The 23,348-nt window shown below is 39.7% G+C and overlaps 1 protein-coding gene across 1 annotated transcript in view; it reads left to right on the forward strand.

Moving 5' to 3' along the window:
* LOC114654567 (Rho guanine nucleotide exchange factor (GEF) 38) overlaps positions 1 to 23,348 on the forward strand; it is a 56,900-nt gene that overhangs the window by 30,453 nt on the left and 3,099 nt on the right. Inside the window, exons 5-7 of the mRNA XM_051929458.1 lie at positions 2,781 to 2,912; positions 7,419 to 7,617; positions 22,556 to 22,797. Coding sequence (XP_051785418.1) covers positions 2,781 to 2,912; positions 7,419 to 7,617; positions 22,556 to 22,650 — 426 coding nt within the window. The 3' untranslated portion in view covers positions 22,651 to 22,797. The remainder of the gene's footprint in view (positions 1 to 2,780; positions 2,913 to 7,418; positions 7,618 to 22,555; positions 22,798 to 23,348) is intronic.

Here is a 23,348-nt window from a genome sequence, read left to right on the forward strand (position 1 = left end):
CTTAAGTTCGAAAGGTAAGGTGCCTTTTAGCTTTTAGGACAAAGTATGAAACAGCCAAGGTATTCAGAGAAGCGTGTCAGTGGAGTTATACAGCAGAGTTTCTTTTTGCATTAAGGTTCATATAATGCATTTGTATTTTGTGTTTTATAGTTTTAAAGCTAATCCTTTTAATTGTTTCACATTTTTTTCTAAAAATAATATATATATATATTTTTTTTTTGTCTGATGTTCAGAGAATGCAGCTTATCGCAAAGCCTGTATAGTAATGCACATTGTATGTGACTTAATTGTATCATCTAGTGCTTAGTCAGAATATATAGTGCCAACATCTGTATGGGCAGCAGAAATGTACCTTGCCTCAGGTGACACTGTTTATCACACCAGCCCAGAGTGTACCACCATGTCATTTGTTTTCTTAACTTTAAAAACATACTGTATTTTATTGTTGCAAACCTGTACATTCCCATCAAATACAAATATATAAGCAGGTATGAATGACTATTTTACATCAGGGTGAAAGTGGTAACATTTTAGATTGTAAGCTAAATTAACCATTAAAATGCATTTTTTAAAATTGTTTTTATAAAACTAAGGGATGTTGTGTCCCATAGACACAAAACACTTGTTTTCCATTTCTTAATGGATAGTCTCACATCTTCACAACTTAAGAGTTTGTTACACTGCAAGCTAATGTGAAGTACTAGTCTCCTTCCACATCCCAATGTGCCTCTTATCACATCAGATGCCCCAATGATTAGGGTTTATGTTCCTTCAGTACGAGAGTCTCCCATATGAGGGAATTTTCTTTCCTTGGTGCTTTTGGCTGTAACTGCCATTTAGTTCACATACAAAAAAATCAGACAAATTTACAACGATGGATGAGAATTTTAATTGTGATGCAGTAATTGATGTTTGCCTGCATCATACTACATTCTCTTCAAGCCGTAAATCAAAAACCTAAGCACCAATGCACGCGTCTGGAATAGTTAAAGAGCCAGGAAGGAATAAACTGATGATCTAATCCCCATGGTAATATATTAACATTCAAATATTGTTTTTTTTTTCTTTTGCATTTTATTGTTTTTTATTAAAATCAAATAACATTCCATATCAGCAAGTCAAGTTTAACAATTACAAATCAACCCCTACCCTTGAGAAAGAGGCCATCAGACTAAAACTTTAAACTAGTAAAAGTAAGTAAATAAATAAATTAATAAACGAATAAAAATAATAGCGGGCGGCACCGGTGGCGCAGTGGGTAGCGCTGCTGCCTCGCAGTTGGGAGACCTGGGGACCTGGGTTCGCTTCCCGGGTCCTCCCTGCGTGGAGTTTGCATGTTCTCCCCGTGTCTGTGTGGGTTTCCTCCGGGTGCTCCGGTTTCCTCCCACAGTCCAAAGACATGCAGGCTAGGTGGATTGGCGATTATAAATTGGCCCTAGTGTGTGCTTGGTGTTTGTGTGTGTGCTGCGGTGGGTTGGCACCCTGCCCGGGATTGGTTCCTGCCTTGTGCCCTGTGTTGGCTGGGATTGGCTCCAGCAGACCCCCGTGACCCTGTGTTCAGATTCAGCGGGTTGGAAAATGGATGGATGGATAAAAATAATAGAATAGGAAAGAGGGGAGAGAATCTGCTTCCTCAATTTAAATGCTTATGCTAAAATGTTATTGATTAGATCCTGCCAGGTTTTAAAAAAGTTTTGTACAGATCCTCTAAGTGAGAATTTGATTTTTTCCAATTTTAGATAGTATATAACATCAGTTACCCACTGACTTAAAAGAGGAGAGGATTCTTCCAGTTGACCAAGACAAGTCTACGTGCCAATAGTGTAGTAAAGGCAATTACAGTTTGTTTGTCCTTCTCCACTATTGTTTTATTTCAGAGTGGGAATGTGGTGGTGCCAAGTTTTTCCTATTTTTGATTCCCAGTTCTGCGCAGTCTATGTGGAACATGCATGCCCCTCCAAACCCACTGCCCTCATGAGTTTCCTTTAAGTACTGCACATTTTCCTATTCATGCATTTTAGTTGAACTGGAGACATTAAAGTGGTCTGGTAGCAGGTCACCCACCCTGGGTTTGCTCCTGCTGTGTGTTTAATGTTGGCATGCTAGGTCTTGGTCATCATGGGGATCTTAAAATTAATGTATGAACAACATATTGGGAGGCAACTGACAAACACTCTGCTTGTCATTGATGTTTCTTACGTGATGCAAAAAACTGGCAACCTTAATGTCCATCTTCTGGAGTTTAACATTTTTAAGGTCTTGGTTGCTTTATTTTTCATGTTTGACAATCACAGTTCTTCTGATGCACCACATCTGTTTCTACTATTCGATATTTTTTTTCCTGGCTGTTCAGGTTTACTATCACACTCTTCCAGTCATTTTGTCCTCTTTCATTATATATGGTGCAATTTAATATAATGGCAAATTCTTACTTTCAGCTATATAGCTGCAATTATATTGTCTCCTCTCTCATAAGCTGTTCTTCTGGAAGATAAAGAAGTTCTTATTTAAATAAAATATCAAACAGATAAAAAGAAAAGTGAAATGTTAGTTTAACGATAAACATAATGTGAAAGTTACGTCTTTAAAGTTGCTTACATCTCCTCACCCTTCTGCTATGCTAAGTCATCACTTTATTGAGATATCGTGATTAATGAAGTTTCACTGTTTGGAGTCCTAAGAGCCATAACTTAAATGAATGGCCTCATTTCTTTGTTGCAATCCTCGTAAATGATGTCTTATTTAAGCAAAAATAAAGAATTTTTTTTTCCATTTTCCAGGCGCCCTTATCAAACATCTCTGAAGTACAAAACAGCATTATGGAAGAACTTAATAACCTGCTATTTGTGAAGGAAAATGCTCCAAAGTTAATTGAGCGGAAGCTGAGTTTTGATAAACCTAAAAGACCTGCGGTAAGTGCTGGATAGCTCTGATTTTGATAACTCCATAATTGACTTTATAAGCATGTGATTAAATCAAAGCACAGTGTTCACTGGCAGAGGCTGTTCACCAAACGTATACTTGGCTCTCGAAATATCTGAAATGTATAAAAACCCCAGTGTGCCTACATTCATATTCCGTAACAGCCGTGTGAATGGCCATTTGAGGATTATGGGTAGGTTTTTACACAGATCAGGCATCAAAGACTAAACCATTACCTTTAAGCGAGTTGTGAGAAAAAGCCAGGACTGAGTGGGCATTTTTGAACAAGCTCCTATAAATTAACAAAGGGGATTAAGGTTTACCAAGTACACCATTGTATTTTCTAATCATATACAAGGGATTTCTCATTTATCTTAGCTTCAAATCATTCGCAGCATATGGGCTTTCCCAGAAATTTCCACTGCCAAGCTACAGTAGTCAGTGTCAAGATGTCAAGGTGAATTTTATTATCTCTATATAGAAAATTCAGTCTCTTTAAAAATGTACACTGGCAATACACTTGAAACAATCTTTTTTGTTGCTCCATGGGAATTTGATTTCAGATAGAACATATTCTAAACGGTTTTGTAGTTTTTTTGGCAGTGGGAAAGGATCTCTTTTTGGGGTCCCCAATTAATACCAAGTGGGGTTGGCTGAAATGAAGAGATAGAGGGCCAAGATCCTCGCACAGGCATGGCCCAGGGCATTATGGTATTGCTGATGTATGAGTGTCAGAAAGCTTTGCTAGTGGACAGATACTCAAATGTAAACTATAGACCCCTCATGAGAGACACCCAATAAATAAATAGACTGGGAACAGAGGCAGACCATTAACTTACTAAAGTTGCACTTGTCGTTCCAGTTGTATTGTATATGAGTAAAACATCATCCATTTTCTGAAGAAACTTTTATTATTACAGGGTGGTGAGGAATCCATGTCTAATATGGTAGCATAGAACACATGGCACTATCTTTCCCCACACTTACAGATACCTATAAACCAATCGTCCTAACCTTCATGTGTTTGATTAATAGAGGACACTAAAGTATTTGGACAAAATCCACATGAACACAGCAGGAACATGTAAGCTCCAAACAGACAGTGATTGGGCTAGACTTAGACATAAGCTCCTTGAGCTTAAAATTGGCAACTCTAACTCATATGCTTCCTCCAAATGGGCCCTTTGACATGACTAAGAAAATAATAATGTTGGTTACAATAACTAACACCAATGATTTTAATTGGGATTTCACATGAGATAGAGACATAAGGAAAGCTGATATACAGTATAGCAAATGGAATGGTACAAAGATGTAGTGCACTGACGTGTATCCATGTAGCAAATGCATTGTGGGTAGTGATGAGCGAATGAGATTTTGATTCACATAGTGTTTTTCAAAATTAAAACTAAAATTTGTTTGTAATTTTGCACTTGTAAAACTCACTAAAGAGTTTTTTTTGGAGTTTTAAAGGGTTTTTTTTGTGTGAATGGAAAATAATGAATACTACTCCCTAAATCCGCATTCACACTTCTAGGTTTATCTGTATTATTTTCTGCAGTAGCATAAAGCATATAATGAATACCACAGCAGCAAAATCAATTCTATTTATGCCTCCTGATCATATCGCTGCAGAGAAGTGCAGTTCATTTTTTTGAAATGTGACATGCTGCATATATTCCACACAAAGACTGAACAAAATATGCCATTGTGCACTTACTGTGTTTTTCTCCACAGGAAAATTCAATACACAGAAAGCAGCTGCTGAGTTTTGCTGTGAATTCAATATGTGGAAATTATTTCGCTCATCACTATTTGTGGGGGACCATAATGGCATAGTGATTAGTAACCTCATTGACTTGCGGTTATTGATCAGATAACTGCCTGTCAATATAAGAACATAAGAGGTTTGACAAATGAGAGAAGACCATTCAGCCTGTCAAGTGCATTGGGTAGCTAATAGCTAAGATGTCCCAATGTCTCATCTAGAATCCTTTTAGAATGTGTCATGTTTTCTGCTTCAGCTTGGTAGCATGGACAGCAGGGGACTTGCTGAACTCCAAACCCAGAACACAACTACTAAACACAACAGTTCCAATCCAAACCTCTTTTATTTAGCACAGTACCTTTTTACAAGGCTTCAAAGCAAACCCTAATATAACATCAATACAATAACCACAATACACATTTTTCATCCTCCTCCTCAAGGCAAATACTGTCCTTGTACCCTCACAACTTCAATTCGTCCAACTGGGGAGAAGAGGCCCCTTTTAAAGTGTACTGTCATGCCATCAAAGTTATAACCAAGAAGCACATCCAAGTTAGACAGCACTCCACAATGACAGGGAAGCCTGTCCCCTGTGATAGGGGAAGTGGGGAAGTTAACATCAACCATCCCAGCTGGGATGCCAGCCCATCCATACAGAAACATTTTGAAGATCACCTTAAATGTACTTTCGTTTCATTTCTACCAGTTTCCTTGAGCACATGACACTTGTGGACAATAGGGGGTGCTCCAGCTATGCTAACACCCAACAGAAACAGGCTCAGACACAAGTATAAAAGTAGTCAAGTCAAGTTGGGGAGCATGCACTGGTACAGTGCATTGCCGCAGCCACTACAAGACAAAACAACTCAGGATCCTGGTTGGCAACCCCCCAGGCAGACACGCAGTCCAGTCCCAACCTCAGGAAATTACCCTCTATCTGCTGCAGCCAGGTGTTACGTGGGCGACCCCTTGGCCTGGTCCAACCACTCAGGTCTCCAACAATGAGGATCTTACGAGCTGGATCACCCTCAGTGCCGTAACTGACGCTCCCTCACAGTGCAGGCAATGTGCCTCATTTGGGACTCAATGAGCAACCACTCATTTGACACAAAGTCAAACCAACGGTACCCAAGGAAAAAAAAAAGTAGAAAGAGCTTTTATTGTGGGAAACTCTCCTGGGGCAAGCGTTTCCTACCACAGCCACAGTAGAAAGCACTAAGGCATTCAATATACAGCATTCTTCAACACTTTGTCTTCTTTCTCTTTTTTCCCTCTCCCTCCTTCACTCATCCTCACAAGCTTTGTCCACCTCCACCCAACTCTTGCTCTCGGAACTGAGACAGGCAGCTCCTTTTATCTAGCACCCAGAAGTACTTCCAGTGTTCTGTACACATGGTCCGGAAGCACTTCTGGATGAGGTGGAAATCCTATGCAGTAGGGCTCCCCAATCCCTGCAGCACCCCCTGGCGGCATCCACAGAACGCAACAGGGATGAGCTGACAAACTCCAAGTCCCATGATGCCTTGTGGGGATCTGTGGTACTGCTGCAGCCTACGGGGTCCTGCCATCTAATATTCCAGGGGAGACGATGTCCTGTGCATGCTGTTTCCCCCTGTCCTTCCATCTTGAGGGCATCCCGGATGGGTAAGGTCAACAGCCGTTTCTCACACACTATATAACTGAAATGATGCTTTTGGATAAATTTTATTTCACTTATGATTTTTTACATTGTCGTCATATCAGTACAGGTCCAACACACAGTGTATGTGTTAGATTAGTTTAAACTGCCCCCATGTGTATGTGAGTAGTACATAAGTGGACCCTGGAATGAATGTGCACACTACTAAGTGTTGGTTGCTGCCTTTTGCCCAACACAACTGGATAGCCCCAATTAACTCTACCCCCAAGCCTATAACTGGATTAAGTTGGTTGGGCAATGTTATACTATGCTGTATTATAAACTGCATCCAAACAGCCACATATTTAAAGTTGTGGAAGGTGACTGTAGGATTACAGTGAGTATAGTACAGGTATACTCACCTATGAGTGGATGACACATACTTGCATAAAGCAATAGATGGCTAGGCTCCCAGTTTGGCCAAATGGTTAGTGCTGAACATTTGATCCAGTGTCCCAGAGTAAGTCTGCATTTTATTTCTGTGTTCTATGGCTTGGCACGATTTGTCCAGGGATGGTTCTTGACTTTCAGCCAAAGCTACCTGGAAAGGTTCCAGCCCCTGGATCAGGGTAAGGTGGATAGATGTGTATGGTATTTGCTGAAAAAAGAGCTATATAAAGCGAATTTTTAGAATGGCTTTGTAGACTGTAATTGTGGATTAGAAGGTGGGTCATGCCCCCCCTGCAAATGATGACAAATAGAGGCTGTGGTATTCAGGGCATGAAGCAGCTCCATTAAATTTTCTAATTCAATTAGCCCCGTTTCATTGTGGCACATTAACTAAGGTAATTAAGCAATTAGCAAGCGGCTCATAAATATTGTATCGCCGAAGCAGTAGACGTGTACCAAACTAAATTAGCAGAAGCTGTTTCTGCTCCCTTTTGGCTCACTTGCTCATTCCTTTGTGTGCCAATCTGTGCAGAAGCCAGTAATTTTTCATCTCAGAGTTCTGGAGCCTCTCTTACAAAGCACGTGCTTGGATGTTTCCATATGTTATGAGCACTCATTTTACTCTTAACCTCTTTCTTGTTTTTTTTTTTTTTTTATTAGCCGGAGTCACCAAGACAGTCGGAGGCCCAACGGGTGAAGGTGCTATCCACTTACCCCCTGGACAAAGTGCACCAGCTCAAACGCAATTGCAACGCTACGCAGGAGAGGGACTTGAGTCTGTTCGAGGGAGAGCTGGTGGCAGTGATAGAGCAGCAGGATCCCCTGGGGAGTACAAGCAGATGGCTCGTTGATACTGGCAGTGAGTGCCGCAGCCTGCTTTCTTCTAATCTTCACTCTCCCATGACTCATTGACATTCTCTCTCTGTCGCTCTCAGCTCTGATGATGTAAACCGCTCAAAGGTGCAGTCGGGGATGTAGGGCTTCTCGTTAGCTTGTAACAGCATGTGCTTATTAGACACTTTTTCCTCTGCCGCATTCCATACTGAGTCTGAGATGCTAGCTGTGTAGAAAAGCAATTCAGCAATTAGCCTTGGCGGGTATGATGGCTGTTGATAGGACTCCAACAGATTTGGGGGGTGAAGATCTAAATCAAAGTGTCATTTAAGGCTTGGGACACACCAGCTTTTGAATCTATTATTTTTATTACTGTCATGGTTTTCCGTGAAACAAATGAATTGATTGCAGAAATAAGATATAAGCCACTGGTAGGGGACCCACAGATCTAAGAAGTAAAGAAGCATATCTTTATAAAGCCTCTTGCTTCTTAATAGGGATGCACCGATACCACTTTTTTGGAAAACGAGTACGAGTACGAGTACTTGCATTTCAGTACTCGCCGATACCGAGTACTTGCCGATACCGAGTACTTAATAAAAACATGATTTAAATTTACAGGTAACAGCTTTAGTCATATAATTTAACAAAAAAAACAAGAAACTCTCGTCTATCCACTGGGAGGTTAGGCTAATTAGCGACACGGGGCTAACACTGCTTGTCCAAATATCCGTGGTGAAACTAAACGCAGAGGAGGCTTGCAGTAGGCTGTGGATATGTTTTTTCACGGAGTCGTGTAGTTTAGGCAGCTCCATGTCAGTCATGTAGCGGCGGCTTGGGACATCATATCTGGGCTCCAGAACATGGAGGAGACGCAGGAATCCCACATTTTCTACCTCCGAGAGTGGCTGGTCACTCAATGCAATGTACTCGATAATTGCCTGTGTTATTTTCACAGCACGTGGATTGTCTCTGGACATTTTCTCTCGTCTTGCAAGAGTTTGCTGCAGCGTGGGTTGTGTTGGTTTAGAAGCGTGGGTAAACTCTTTGTACTCGTTGTCGTGTTGGGATTTTAGGTGCTTGATTAAATTACTTGTGTTAAATGCGCTACCTTTTGAGCCTCCTCTGGACAATTTCGCTGAGCACAATTTGCAGTCCGCCTTTGTTTTGTCATCTTCTTAACCTAATTTATTAGCACATTACTTGGCACCCCTTCTAGAGTTGTATCCTCACATAACCACATCATGAAAAAAGCAGATTCTTACGATAGTTTAAGTTTCATTTGCAGTTGGGATCCGTTTCAGGATCAGTTTCATTTCTTCTCTTTAAGACTTAATAATTGTTCTCTGTGGTTGCTATACCTTTTGCTGGTCAATTGTCATATGACACGGAGGGGGGGGGGGTCATACTCCATGACTAAACACTACTGGTAAAAAGTTTTAGAACACCCCCATTTTCCCAGCTTTTTTTTTAATCAGTTCAAATCCAGTGAATAAACTGAAATTGTACAGGTAAACAGTAGGCTGTCATAGGTTAAAACAAAAAAAACTGAAAAAAAATTAATTTTCAGAGTTATACAAAAAGACATTTTCAGGGACCAAGTAATAGGTTGACCACTTACCGCTTTTATTGAAAAGGAAGTTAATTGTGCCTTGGAATTTAAGGTAAACAATTGCTACAGGTGTCCTAACTTTTGCTGATTACTTGCAAATTCTGTCTGTATAAAATCAGCGTGGGAGCAAACTATGTTGCTTCATCTTCTAAAGCATTATTTGGATAATATTGAACTGTATATTACTATCATAATGGTAAGAAAATGCATTAAACAATGGAAGACAGACATTCCCTTAAAAGTACAAGTCTTTCCTTTAGAAAAGCTGCCAAGAAGCCAAGGTTTGCAGTGAGTAGAGTGTCCTACACCATTAAAAGGAACTTGAAAACTTGAGGAAACTCTGACAGGTGCAGATCTGGAAGACCCTAGACAACAAAAGAACAAAAAGACAAGTGTCTGAGAGTCAAAGGGTTGCGAAATGGACTTGAACTATGTAAATTTTTGTTGTGAGGTGCCTTCATTCTTTAATTTTTTTTTTAGACTTCCAGGAGTAGTCTTTCTGGTCTCCTGTTTAATATTTTAAAATTTATTTTATAACATGCATATTAACAGTCAGTTGTTATGGGCATGATCACTCAGGTCACAATGTCGATACCAAACACAAAGAGGGATTAAAAGGGTTGTTTTTTCAAATATTTTCTATCTGAGTTTGCAGCTATATCCCTTAAGACAAGTTTGCTAAACTCTGATCTCCTTTCTGTTAATAATGTTTGCTACTACCTTTTTGACTTTGATTTTTCGCAATTAATGCTTGGTTCCTCTAAAAGTAATTAATTTGCTATTTAGTGTGTATTTTGACTATGTCTTATTTTATGGTCTCTGTTTCTTCCAAGACATTAGAAATTTCAATATAAACTAGAAAATTGGGGGTGTTCTATAACTTTCGACCAAAACTCAGTACTCAGCTAGCAGTAGTCAGCTTTGGTATATGAGTACTAGATTCACAACAGAAATCTTTCTACAGCCAATGGGGTACTAAGAAACCAATAGATTGCTGCACAAGTCTTGAATTTAAGCAAGATGGGGCAATGGGAAGCTCTTGTTAATGTGTTAGGATTTTCCCAAGACACTGGGGAGCAAAGTATGGTACTACTGTAGAATGTTTGTATTCCCATGAGTCACAAGGGTGGACAAATTCTGCACTCCCTCTAGCCTACTGTATGACACAGAGGTGCAGGATCACTTGTGGCCAATAGCAGCTGCTCAGATAACACAACCTAGGACCTTTTACACAAAGTCTGGAACCTGAGAAGTGATTTTGGGGGCTTACCCAAAAGTGGTCCATATGCTGAGCATTAAAGCCCCATCCACCCAGTACAGCTTGGTATTGGAAGGTGAGTGTTTGCGTGAGCTCAGTGGGTGTATAGGAAGGAGGCAAGAAAGGCACTCGGGCAGAGTTGTCTTAAAGGAAGTTGAGTAGTAGAGCAACACATGCAGTATTTATGAGCCACTGGACACTCTACACTCTACTCTATTATTCTTTATAGCCTAACTGTTCAGTTATCCTGCGTTTATAATTAACCCTTCTTATTCTTACACCTTTGACTTCCTTGAGCCCTTTTTGGATTCGAGGACCTCTCAAGAGTGTCCACAAACTCTTACCTTTACTATTGTATAGAGTGTGACACCCTATAGTGAAACTGTGGCATCGCAGAAGCTTATTCCACACTAGCTGCAGTTTCTGATTGCCACTTGATTATAAATTATGGTCTCCACCAAGATATTCATTGAATCTCCATAATTTGTTTGTAAGGTGGGATTGTGAAAATGTGTAACATATGTAACATGTAATTGTAACATGTAACTGTAACATATGTAACATGTAACTAGAGCTGTGAATGTAATTGGAGCCATGACTCTCAGATAAGGCTGTGGATATTCACCTACATATTCTCTTAACGGTACAATTGTAGGCTCACAGAGCCTATTCCGGTGGCACTGAGCATAAGACAGGAACCCATTTTGAATGGGGTGCCAGTGAGTTGCACTTACTCATACGGAGCCAAATTAGAGTTGTGAATCGGCCAATGCCATATGTGATATAGAAGGTCTAAATCAACCAGTTAAAAGTAATAAAATTTTATTTGGGTTATAAACATATGATTTGTGGGGCAGCACAGTGGCACAGTGGTCCTGGGTCCTCCCTGCATGGAGTTTGAATGTTCTCCTTGTGTCTGCATGGGCTTCCTCTGGGTGCTCCAGTTCGAAGATATGCAGGTTAGGTGGATTGGTGATCCTTAAATGGCCACGGTGCGTGTGTGTGTGTGTTCACCCTGTAATGGATGAGCATAACTATCCAGGGTTTCTTCCTGCCTTGTGCTCTATGCTAGCCATGATAAGCTCCAGCACCCCCCTACGGCCCATGTATGGAATAAGCTGGTTAGACAATGACATGACATTTGATGTGCTATCACCAAATGCTTATACCAGTGATCCCACTGGTTGGTCATAAAGTTAAATTCTTTTTTTGCCCTCTACCTCTTTTTCTTTTGGAGTCTTTTGTAAATTACCATACATGCTTTGTTCTACTTTTCAATACTACTTTTTTACTCTCTAAACATAATTGGTGCCAGGGGGGGAAGTCTGCAAAATCCAGGCCACCATGTACCAGACAAAATTTGTCACCAAAACAAGGTTTCTTAAACAACACATTTTTATATATGTGCATACATTTTATAGCAAGTGTTTTATGCAATTAAAAAATACATAATAAAAAAGGAGCTGACTAAAATGTAAAATGTAACAGTTTTCTGGGACAGCAGTGTACTGTAATTTTGATCACATATTCAGTTTTCAGATTTGTAAATTTCCTTCTTCTAATAGTGTGTTAAATAGTATAATTTCTTCCTTTTTGTTTTACTTAGCATACCATATCCTTGTGCAGTTTTACATTGTAAACAGTGAAGTATTTAAATAGCTAAATATTAAGCAGACAGAGCATTAACAGTGTTGTTTTAGTAGGCTTGTTAGCAGCATGTAAGCTACAGATGAGTCATTCTTTAGTTTTTATGCCTACCTTTATTTTTATTTTTTTAAATGAGCTGTAAATCTAGTACTATGTGTGTTGAGTTTGCAGTATGCCTAGTCTGTACTCTTACAGGTGCCACCCGACACATGTTTGACAGACAGTGGCTCTGCTGGACTTTGGGCTTGTTGAGCAGCAGTGTGAACCTGAGCTGCACAGTTTTATGTAGGATGAAATTCTGTTTGTTACAGTGTGATGCCGATGTATTCTCAGGCATATAAATACCCTGGGTTTTACTTGAACTGAAATTGTACATTGGTACCTCCAGTTACAATTGTTCTTGTGTCCTGACTCTGATTTTCTTCAGACTGTAGTAGAAAGTAAAGGTGTCCAAAAAGCTTTCTTTTATTTTCATGAGTTTTGCTTATCCCCTTATTTAGAACTGCCTTCCCTGGCCCCTTCTTCACCTAAAACAAATAAACATCACAATGTGTAGTTAACCAAAAGATTTAATTATTAATTTTCTTGGAAAGTCTCAGCTGCCATTGGCAGTAATGTTTGTTAACAGTCTCTAAACAAAGTCCTAATGCAGACTGCCACTCAGTAATTGTTAACCAAGTACCATCCATCCAATGTCAGATTAAAGGATAAGTTTGATATTTTTCAAATCAAAATTATTTCTTCACAAAAAGTGAAGTACTGAAAGTCCCAAATACAAATGTTGGGGCCCCAACCTGGTTGTCCCCTTTAATTCAGTCCAACAAAAATCAACAAAATGGGCCATTATGTGCACCCGTACAAGTAATAACAAAAATAAAATGAGAAAGCCATCAGGCTTTGTGTGTAGTATCTCAGCAGCACAGCCACTGATTGGAAAGATCTATAGCAGTTTGTGTCAAGAGCGAAGAAATAAAGAATAAATAATAAAATAAAGATAGTCAGGTCAAGAAAACCTAATATTGCAATTACATCGCAATGTACAATCTGATGCTGTGACACCCAGGTGAGGCCACCGCAGGAAAGAAGACACGTCAAACAATGCCAAACTTTGGTATAACAGGTTCCATGGTGATAGTGTTTTAAATAAAGTAAATATGTGCTCAGGCTTATGTGGAATGTAGGTGTATGTGGTAGTGTGGCGGAGCAACTCCAGGATGTGAATTCAGATGCAGACACACGTGGTTCAGTCAATTGCCTCAATAGTGCTCTGTAGGTTAAAGTCAGTGCCAGTACACTAGCATGCCTTCAAAAGGATATAAAGAATCCTGAGCAGGTAGCAGGGGAAATCAGAAAAGAGGCTGAGAGAATTATGAGCTTATAAAGGTAGGCATCGGGGTTGTTTTAGCCAGTGTGATGGAGAGGAGGGAGAGCGGTTAGTAGCCAGAGGATGAACGAGCGATTGGGGCTCCATGGGTAGATTATCTCCTGCTGATAATTGTGGAGGAGCGGGGGTATGATGGAGGTGTCCCTCCCAGCAATCCTGTAGACAATGAGGCGAGCGTCTCTGAGGAGAATCAGCTGGGATTGAAGCTGGAAGTGGGAACCGCAGCTACTGGCTGGGTGCACTGGGCTTTGGAAGGAGATGGAGGTTTTACTCTGGTTTTTATTATTTGGATTTATGAATTGACATTTTATTAGTAGAAGAGAATCTGTTTTTATAAATGTATTTATTGATGGTATTTATTGCCTGCACTACGTATTTGAATTTTGTTAGTGGAATAAAAGCACTGAAGCACTTTACACCATCTCTTGACTGTATGTGTCCACATTTGCGCAGCTCATACTCAGACATGTTAACAACGGCTATGGGTTCAAGCTGCCAGGGGGCCGTAGTGGGATTTTTTTTTCTACTTCAGTCCCTGTAATTAACTTATTACTGACATATGTGATGTTAATGTGTGAGTGTACGCGCTTCTCTAGTGAGTGAACTGAGGTTAGGGGTGCCCTTTGAGCTTCAACACCCAGGGACTCATGGGAATCTTAAAGGATAAGTTTGGTGTTTTATTTATTTTTGGCCATTTGTTCACAAACATGTTATATATGTATTTTCCACAAGAAATTGTGTTCTAAAGGTAAGAGTTTTCTATAAATTCAAAAAAAATATCTTGCCCGCACTGGTGCTTTATAATGGAAGCTATGGGGCATGGAGCACCAGCATAAAAAAAAAGCCCAAAAACTTAACAAATATGTCTACTTTTAAACAGCAGAAGTTTTGATATAAGAAAACATACCTTCTGCATTTACAGTGCTTGTTTGTGACAACAAATGGGATCTGGAAGTAATCAGTTTATTGCATTTTCTTGATACTTTTTCTCTTGAGATTATGATGAATTTTCTCTTTGCTTATGTGATGGTAGTGACTTTGTGGGAGTCCTTCTCTCATAAATACGTTAGTAAATCACAGAATACCAAGCACATGGCAGATGACATTTACTGTGATTTTGCCTTTTGAGAGGAAACCACCCCTCGGGGGTAAAAGGTTTTTACAGAGAAAGACAAGTGCTGAGGGAACACACACAATTGGTCTTCTTCTGAAATAGCTAATTCTCATAATATTTGTGTTTTTTTTGTCTGATGTGTGTGCGTCTGTGTAATCTTAAGATGCGGATCAATACTTGATAACTTTCCTGGTGTGAAAAATAGATCTGTTCTATAAGTTTTTAAGTTTTTGTTTTTCAGTGGTGCCCCATGCCCCATTGCCACCCTTATAAAGCATTAGTGTGGGCAAGGTATTTTTTAGAAAATGCCTAACTTTAGAACACAATTTTGCATAGCAAATACATATATACCACATGCCACGCATGTGCATATGTGGATCACCTGAGGGTCTTTGTTCCCTCTGCAGTACTGGGAAGTTGCCCAGCACAGCAACAGATGTTTTTCTTATGAATGTTGAAAAAATCTTGGCTCCTTCGACTGGTGCTGCTGACCTACTAACTGTTGCACTACTGAGAGTATCTTAACCTTTTATGTTTGTGTGTAGTATCTCAGCAGCACAGCCACTGATTGGAAAGATCTATGGCGGGTTGTGTCAAGAGTGAAGAATTGTTGGGGTGCAGCTTCCAGCCCTGGAGGACATCTATAGCACATAATAATAATAATAATAATAATAATAATAATAATAATTCATTACATTCATATAGCGCTTTTCTCAGTACTCAAAGCGCTATCCACACAGGGAGGAACCGGGAAGCGAACCCACAATCTTCCACAATCTCCTTACTGCAAAGCAGCAGCACTACCACTGCACCACCTGTGAGGACATGCTGCCTCAGGAAAGCTACCAGCATCTCCATGGATTCCACTCACCCATGCCATAGTCTATTTGAACTTCTCCCATCCGGCAAATGATTTAGAGCCTTTCATGCACAGACCTTGAGGCTCAGAGACAGTTTCATCCCAAGAGCTATAAACGCACTCATTCAGTCTATTAAGTGCTCCCGCTAGAGCACTTTACACTATATGCATATGCACATTGTATCTACGCTTTCATAATATATATTTGTGTTGTTTAATTGTACTATTTTTATCATTTTATGGGAAGATATTTTTCTTGTGAAGGAGTTTCACATTGAATCTCCTTGTATTATGTACAATGACAATAAAGGAATTCAGTTTAATTCAGTGAGGGCATCTGACTCCGTCCCTTCCAGTTCCCTGCCTATAAAGCCTGCAGATACCAGAAGAATGTATTCAGTTTGGAAGAGACAGCACCGCAGAATGGAGCTCCTTGCAACTTGAGAGAGCCTACTTATTTACCATTATACAATTTCTTGTATTAGGAATTTGTTAGTTTTCGCATAACCCTTGGGGTCAGAGCGCAGGGTCAGCCATTGTACAGCGCCCCTGGAGCAATTACAGGTTAAGGGTCTTGCTCAAGGGCCCAGCAGAGTAGGATCTCTTTTGGCAGTGACGGGGATTTGAACTGGCAACCTTCTGAATACCAGCGCAGATCCTTAGCCTCAGAGCCATCACTCTGCCCCATTACTCTAAACAGCAGTAGTTATGGCTTGTTCAAAGTACTTGCTTAAATCATCATTTTGGGTTATTTTTTGAAAATGTCAGGTATTATTAAGTACCTTTGTGAGAAGGGCCCTGGGGTGTGCACCCAAGTTAACCTGATGATGGATCCAGCCATGCATCCACCTAAAACATTGCTAAAACCATTAATTCCAGTAGCCATTCTTAGGTGGAGCACCACTAAGTAATTGTGGGGATTTGCATTTCACTTTTGGCTCATTTATAGTAGGCCTTTAATAGACTAACATTACTGAAGGTAGAAGTTTACCAAATTAACAATGATGATCTTTTGGTGATGCCGTGGTTAGCATTGCTGCATCACAGATCCAGTGAACCGTGTTCAGATAGTGTGCCAGGTTGTTGCCCTTGTGGAGTCTGCACCTTCTACCCATGTCAACAGGAGGTTTCTACCAATATCCTCAAAAAGGCACTTAAATAATTGTTGGTCCCAAAAGGTTGAGTGTGTGCTCTGTAATGGACTGCTGCCTTGTTCAGATCTGTTTCCTGCCTTGCGCCTGATGCTGCTGGTATAGACTTGCACCCTGTGACCTTTGATTGGATTAAGCAGGGTGGAAAATGTTCGATTATGTTAGGATAATCTTATTTTAACCAAGAAAACCATGACCATCAGAAAAACAATTTGAATTTTGGAATATTATTTTATATTTCAAACAGTTGCATATTTTTATGCTATTTTGCTCTTTTGCTATACATGTATAGACTTGTGACCCAAGCTGTGCTAAAATTGGACTAATGTTGCTTTGCAAAGTTTTGCACATTTAAGATAGGAAAGTATGAAAAGTGGTATAGTAGGCACCATTGGACTGAAATGATACTTCTTGATAATTCATCAAACTTCATTCAATGTAGTACACAGAAGCAAAAAATGGTTTAATAAGTATCCCTCTTCTGCATGACACCTCTGAGATTGCTTTGTGTTAAAAAAAATTTTTTACCACATCTTCCCATGAAAAACATGTGTCAATAGTTAATCATTCCAATGGCAGAGCTTTGAATTGCTAGCCAGAAGTAGAAACTGGAAGACAGGCACAACTTGATTGACTGAGCAAAACTTTCTTAATGAGGTGTAAAAGATGAATGAAGCGTAAAGCCAGGAGGGTGTTGTGGTCTCAGGTTAGTTAACCCCATTTACTTACAGGTTAATAAGGTTAGTAGGAAAGTAAAACATCGGTGCTCAATAGCTGTTCTGACTGTGCTTAGAAATCTGTGTTTTGTTATCACCATAATCAGTTTGATTCCTTCCTGAATTTGTTTATCTGGTTATTTATAACATTTATCCTTATTACTTTTTTATGGTGGCCACCATTTTGTGTGTATCTTTGCATGGCTGCAGCTATATTGTTTACTATTGCTGTGCTAGATGTTGGCCACGTGGGACAAAAGGCACATGATGTATTATGTCATCACGCCCCACCTCTTTAAGACGTCTGCATGCAGAATTAGGCATTCAACCTTTGGATTGAATTCTGAATAACAACTGCTCCTAGACTGATGGCTGATGAATTCAAAACTGAGTTAAGACTTTTTTGCATTGTATTTTATGACTTTGGTTTTGTGTTGGGCTTTGACAGTCATCACAGAAAAAACAGACATGATTTTGCTGTGCAGTTCCAGACACCGCCCCTACATGTCCCATTTAAATCTGTCCTCATAAGGACGAGACAGAATGATCACTTAACTTGACAAAAATTGCATTTGTGAGGGGGGTAGAGATTGTAATTTGGCAAAAGGGAGTTTTTGCATTACATTTATTTAAAGTTCAGACTGAGAGCAACCACAACATCACAACCTTAAAAGGGTAGCTGAAACATTGTCAGGTGGCACACAAGCCACTTGTATTTTAAAGTTAAGTTTTTTTTTTTTTTTTTTTGCAATAGTAAACTGCTATCATTTGCTTCTAAGTGCAGCTGCATTTAGTAGTGTTATGAAACATCATGGGCCCATTCATACCTAATCGTTTTACAGCTAGATCAGAACACTCCTAAACCGTTTCTAAAGCTATTTGCCATTATTTTCTATGACACTATTCCCATCTAAATGTTTTAGCTGTGAGATGTTTAGAATACTCCTGTCTGCAGCCTTCTTTGAACAGTTTCAGCGAAAACGCTTGTTCTGTTAAAGTAAATAGGAATGTTAAAAAAATTTGGTGGTAGAAAAAAACAAAGCATATTTGTAGCATTTATACAGGAAGCCATTATCTCTATATGTAAGATATGTGAGAAGTGAAGCTGCTTATCAAAACTAGACAAAAAATTATGGTGCTGTAGTACACATGTCTGCTTCGGTCATCTTGTGACAGCTATTGAGGGCGAGATTAAGTACGCAAGTAGCTTGCAGTCACGTGACAAGAACTGAATAGATGCTATATTAATACATTTAGTTTTTTTTTTCAGGTTAAAGTTTAATAAATTTAATACAGATGTTTTAACATCGGCAAAATAGTAGCGCAGAGCTGTCATTCCTGCCTCACACAGTGCCACGGTCAGTATGGGGATTGAAAATTCTGCCCGCACTTCTGAATTGATTGGTTTCAGTGAGAGTCCTTAACAGTATATGCTTACCTGTTTTAACAGTGAATACTAAATATGCATCAGTAATACTTCTCAATTAACAGTTTACGTTTAAGTCTTCATGTTTTGCAATTTAAATAAATAACACCCATCCCCTTTTTCCATCCTTAACTCAAGCCCCAGCAAATTTGTGGTATGAACAGTAGCCACTGTGCCACCAGATCATACTTTTTCACAATATATATGGCAAATAACTAGATTAACAAAAACCTATAAATGAAGAACATGTTTAGTTTTAGTGGATTATACACAGCACACTCTTCTGATTGGCAGTGCGATTGAGCCCTGCAAATAATCGGCATACTGTCCACCACATTTGCTTCTTAACTCATACTTAGTGCTTCTGTGAGAATCACTGGTTCCCTGTGAATGTAAACTGGGCGCATTAAATGCACCCCTCAGCCCATACAGGAAATGTATATGAATATATCATCTGTTCAAGTCTTGTCACTTGACTGCACACCACACACATGCTTCCTCACTAGCTGTCACTAGACAACTGAAGCATACACATTGTAATGTGGCCAGGCACAAGAGAAAGCAAACCGTGACAACTGAAGAATAGTTGGGATGCCAACCGGGTTGTCCAGTTTAATTCCTTGTTCTTTTTCTTCTAACATAAGCGCCTTCAGGCAGGAAGATACAATAGCCCAGAGGGCAACAAATTAACAGAAAACACAAACTGTGGTTAGCTGCTATTTTGAAGCAAATAGATTTCCCAAGAAACTCTGGCGCAGCCAGGTCTCAGTCTGAAAAGAAATCTTGTTCAAGGCACTCGGCTTCTTATTTTGTGAAAACAGGAAGAGGCGGAACTAATTGACCGCATTGGGTGGCTTCTCAGAGATGTGGGGAGAGAAAGAGAAGACACAGTTAGTGACAGCGTGACCTCTTGCCCTAGTGGGTTAACACATCCCTCGAGTGGGCCAGCAAGGAGATCTTCCAACGCACATGCGTGACACACATACACAGTGATGAACGATGTTTCACTAGAACAGCAGGCAATATCTGTGCAAAATAAGAGGATATTTTTTATATATGTCATCTAGACTCCCTTTGCTGCAGTACAGGATGAACCCAATTATCTGTGCTGATGGCACTAATGGCACTGATGACACCTTGTCTTCAGTACAGTGATTGCCCTAAATTAAAAAGCAATATTGTTATAGAAGACATTGAGGAATACAACATTCACCTCACAACCCACAAAAAGTTGACAAAAAAATGACATCACTCTTATTGTCCCTGCAAAATTCTCCCTTTGATAATGCTTGAGAAACACCTGAAAAATGCTTTAACATGTATGAAGAGCACCCAAAAAATTAATGAAAAATGTTTGCGAAACACCATTAAAATGCTGGAAAAATACAAATACGCCAATACAAATTTGAAACAAAAGTTTTATAATATCCACTGCAATGTGGCCATCTCTCAGTTTCACAAAGTAGGCCTTTTGTGTTTATGATACCCAAACAAACCAGAAAATAGTGTAGGTTTTTTTTTACAGATTTTTTGCTTTGTCTTTCCAGAGTTAAAGGTATAACTGCTCCTCCCTGCTCATCTCAGTGAAATTTTCATGTTAAAAACAATAACGTATAAAAAAATGTGGCCTGTAGTAAGAAATAACAACCCAGAAAAAACATTTGTGCATATTTAGCACAGCCTTAAAAGCCACAAATGGTGTGCAAATGTGCATACCCCAGATGTACTAAAAAAATGAATAAATCACAAGTGTACATGTTCCAGTAAACCCTTTAATAATCTTGATGCTTTAAAGCTACAGCTAATTATCTTAGGTTAAATATCTGTTCCCAGACTAACAGAATATTCCAGAACACAGAATGGGAAGCCAGGAAGATCACATATCTATCAGGCTACATTATAACGGTCAGCCTGCAAGGTTATGACATCACAGCCCAACAAGGTCTGTAATCAGACATACTGAAGTTATGCATTTGGTCCTTCCTGCCTTAATCACTTCATGATATATATATATATTTTGTAAATATTGTAATGGATTTTCTGGATTAGATAGATAGATAGATAGATAGATAGATAGATAGATAGATAGATAGATAGATAGATAGATAGATAGATAGATAGATAGATAGGATAGATAGATAGATAGATAGATAGATACTTTATTAATCCAAGGGGAAATTCACATACTCTAGCAGCAGCATACTGATAAAAAAATATTAAATTAAAGAGTGATAAAAATGTAGGTATAACAGACAATAACTTTGTATAATGTTAACGTTAAAATCCCCCGGTGGAATTGAAGAGTTGCATAGTGTGGGGGAGGAACGATCTCCTCAGTCTGTCAGTGGAGCAGGACAGTGACAGCAGTCTGTCGCTTAAGCTGCTCCTCTGTCTGGAGATGATACTGTTTAGTGGATACAGTGGATTCTCCATGATTGACAGGAGCCTGCTCAGCGCCCGACGCTCTGCCACGGATGTCAAACTGTCCAGCTCCGTGCCTACAATACAGCCTGCCTTCCTCACCAGTTAGTCCAGGCGTGCGGCCTCTCTTCTTTATGCTGCCTCCCCAGCACACCACCATGTAGACGAGGGTGCTCGCCACAACTGTCTGATAGAACATCTGCAGCATCTTATTGCTATTATTATGTTGAAGGACGCCAGCCTTCTAAGTAAGTATAGTTGGCTCTGTCCTCTCTTGCACACAGCATCAGTATTGGCAGTTCAGTTCAGTTTATCATCCAACTGCACTCCCAGGTATTTACAGATCTGCACCCTCTGCACACAGTCACTTCTAATGATCATGGGGTCCAGGAGGGGCCTGGTCCTCCTAAAATCCACCACCAGCTCCTTGGTTTTGCTGGTGTTCAGTTGTAGGTGGTTTGAGTTGCACCATTTAAAATAGAAACTCCTCTCACTCACCAACATAAATGATGGCACCACGAGACAAAGTGGTGTTGATGTCCAATAATGCCAACTGAAAACACTTAATCCTTACAGCAGAGGCATTTACTCTCATGGACCATTATTTAACATTTCTTACATGTGCCCCACTGGCTGCCCCTGAGTCTCAGAGAAGCTACAAGCCGTCCACTGTACTCTACTCACGTGTAGAGGTTTTGTCTGGTATGTGATTGTTTGTTTGTCATATTTTTCATATTCATATTTATTTGTCATATATTTCATATTTTGAATAAAAGCAAATCAACCAAAACTTGTCTAAGCATTAGAATTACAGTTCAAAGTATGCTTGTAACTTCACAAAGCCAGCTACCCATAACCACACTTCTCGGAGCATATAAAGAGAACCGCGTAGCCTGAGGCAGATATGCTGGTGAAACTAATGAAGTTTAAGGTGCAGAAGGAGAGGTCATGTTCAATAGTGGTCAAAAGTCTCAACAATGCAATATATCACTTTTATTTCATTGATTATTCTGGGTCCTTCTATCGTCTGAGATGAACCATGCAGTAAGTTATAAGGCTTTTCGTTCACATTGGGACTCTTGCCTCCATTAACTGCAATTTTAAGCCACGTGAGGAGGCAGAAAGGTTTTATAAATTACCACATGCAGCTATAATCAAAAAAATTAGTTTTGAAGTAAATCATAGTACATCATTCATGTGAGAAAATAAAGTTACCTACAAAAATACTTTCAAGTGTCACCAGTGCATAAATGACTATAATATGTTCATTTTTGTGTCTTGAGGGGTAGGTTGTATAGGTTTAAAGCAACACACACTTATTAGAGAAATATGGTGTTAACAATACATATTAATTTTGGTTTTGCATTTAATTCAGGTGAAAAAAGGCTATGTCTACTCCTCATTCCTAAAGCGTATAATCCCATAAAGGAGCAGAAACGGAAATCCACAGGACAGAGAGGTGGACTTTGATGATGTTAGCATTTTCGTCAATGCAGCAAAAGGAACAGTATGAAAAGCTTAAATAGTTTTTCCTCAATCAATGATATACAAGACTGGACTGAGACAGATGACAATGGACAGCTCTGGCAACACAGACGATCAACAGGTAATGAAGAGGTAACCATGCTAACAAAAAATGTTCATTAAACTTACCAGTTTCTCATTATGGTCTGTGGGATACTGTATAGATTTCTCATATCCACCCCATCGCCCAAATCCACTTGACCAATGAAGGATCACCAAGAGGCTGAAGCCTATCCCAGCAAGCATTCAGTACAAGGCAGAAACAGTCCCTGCAGTGGGCAACAGTCCATTTGCAGATGGAACACACGCACACACACCAGGCGGGAATTTAGCATTGACCAACCCAACTAACCTGCATGTCTTTACATTGGTATGAGGAGACCTGCAGCACCTGGAAGAAACCCCTCATGAACATGAGAAGAACATGCAAACTCCACACAGAGACCAGCCGGGACTTGAACCCTGGTCTCCTTGTTGCGAAGATGCAGCACAGCCACTATGCCACCCAAATTTCCTACATATTTTTTGCTAACTGTTTAGTGGTACAATTCTATTTTGTTTCTGAAATACTCAAAATTTATACTACATATATTATTTACCATTTGTGCCTTGAAACATAATGTCAGATTAGAGAGCAAGCTACC

The sequence above is a fragment of the Erpetoichthys calabaricus genome, chromosome 7 (assembly GCF_900747795.2).
Source record: "Erpetoichthys calabaricus chromosome 7, fErpCal1.3, whole genome shotgun sequence".
NCBI lineage: Eukaryota > Metazoa > Chordata > Cladistia > Polypteriformes > Polypteridae > Erpetoichthys > Erpetoichthys calabaricus.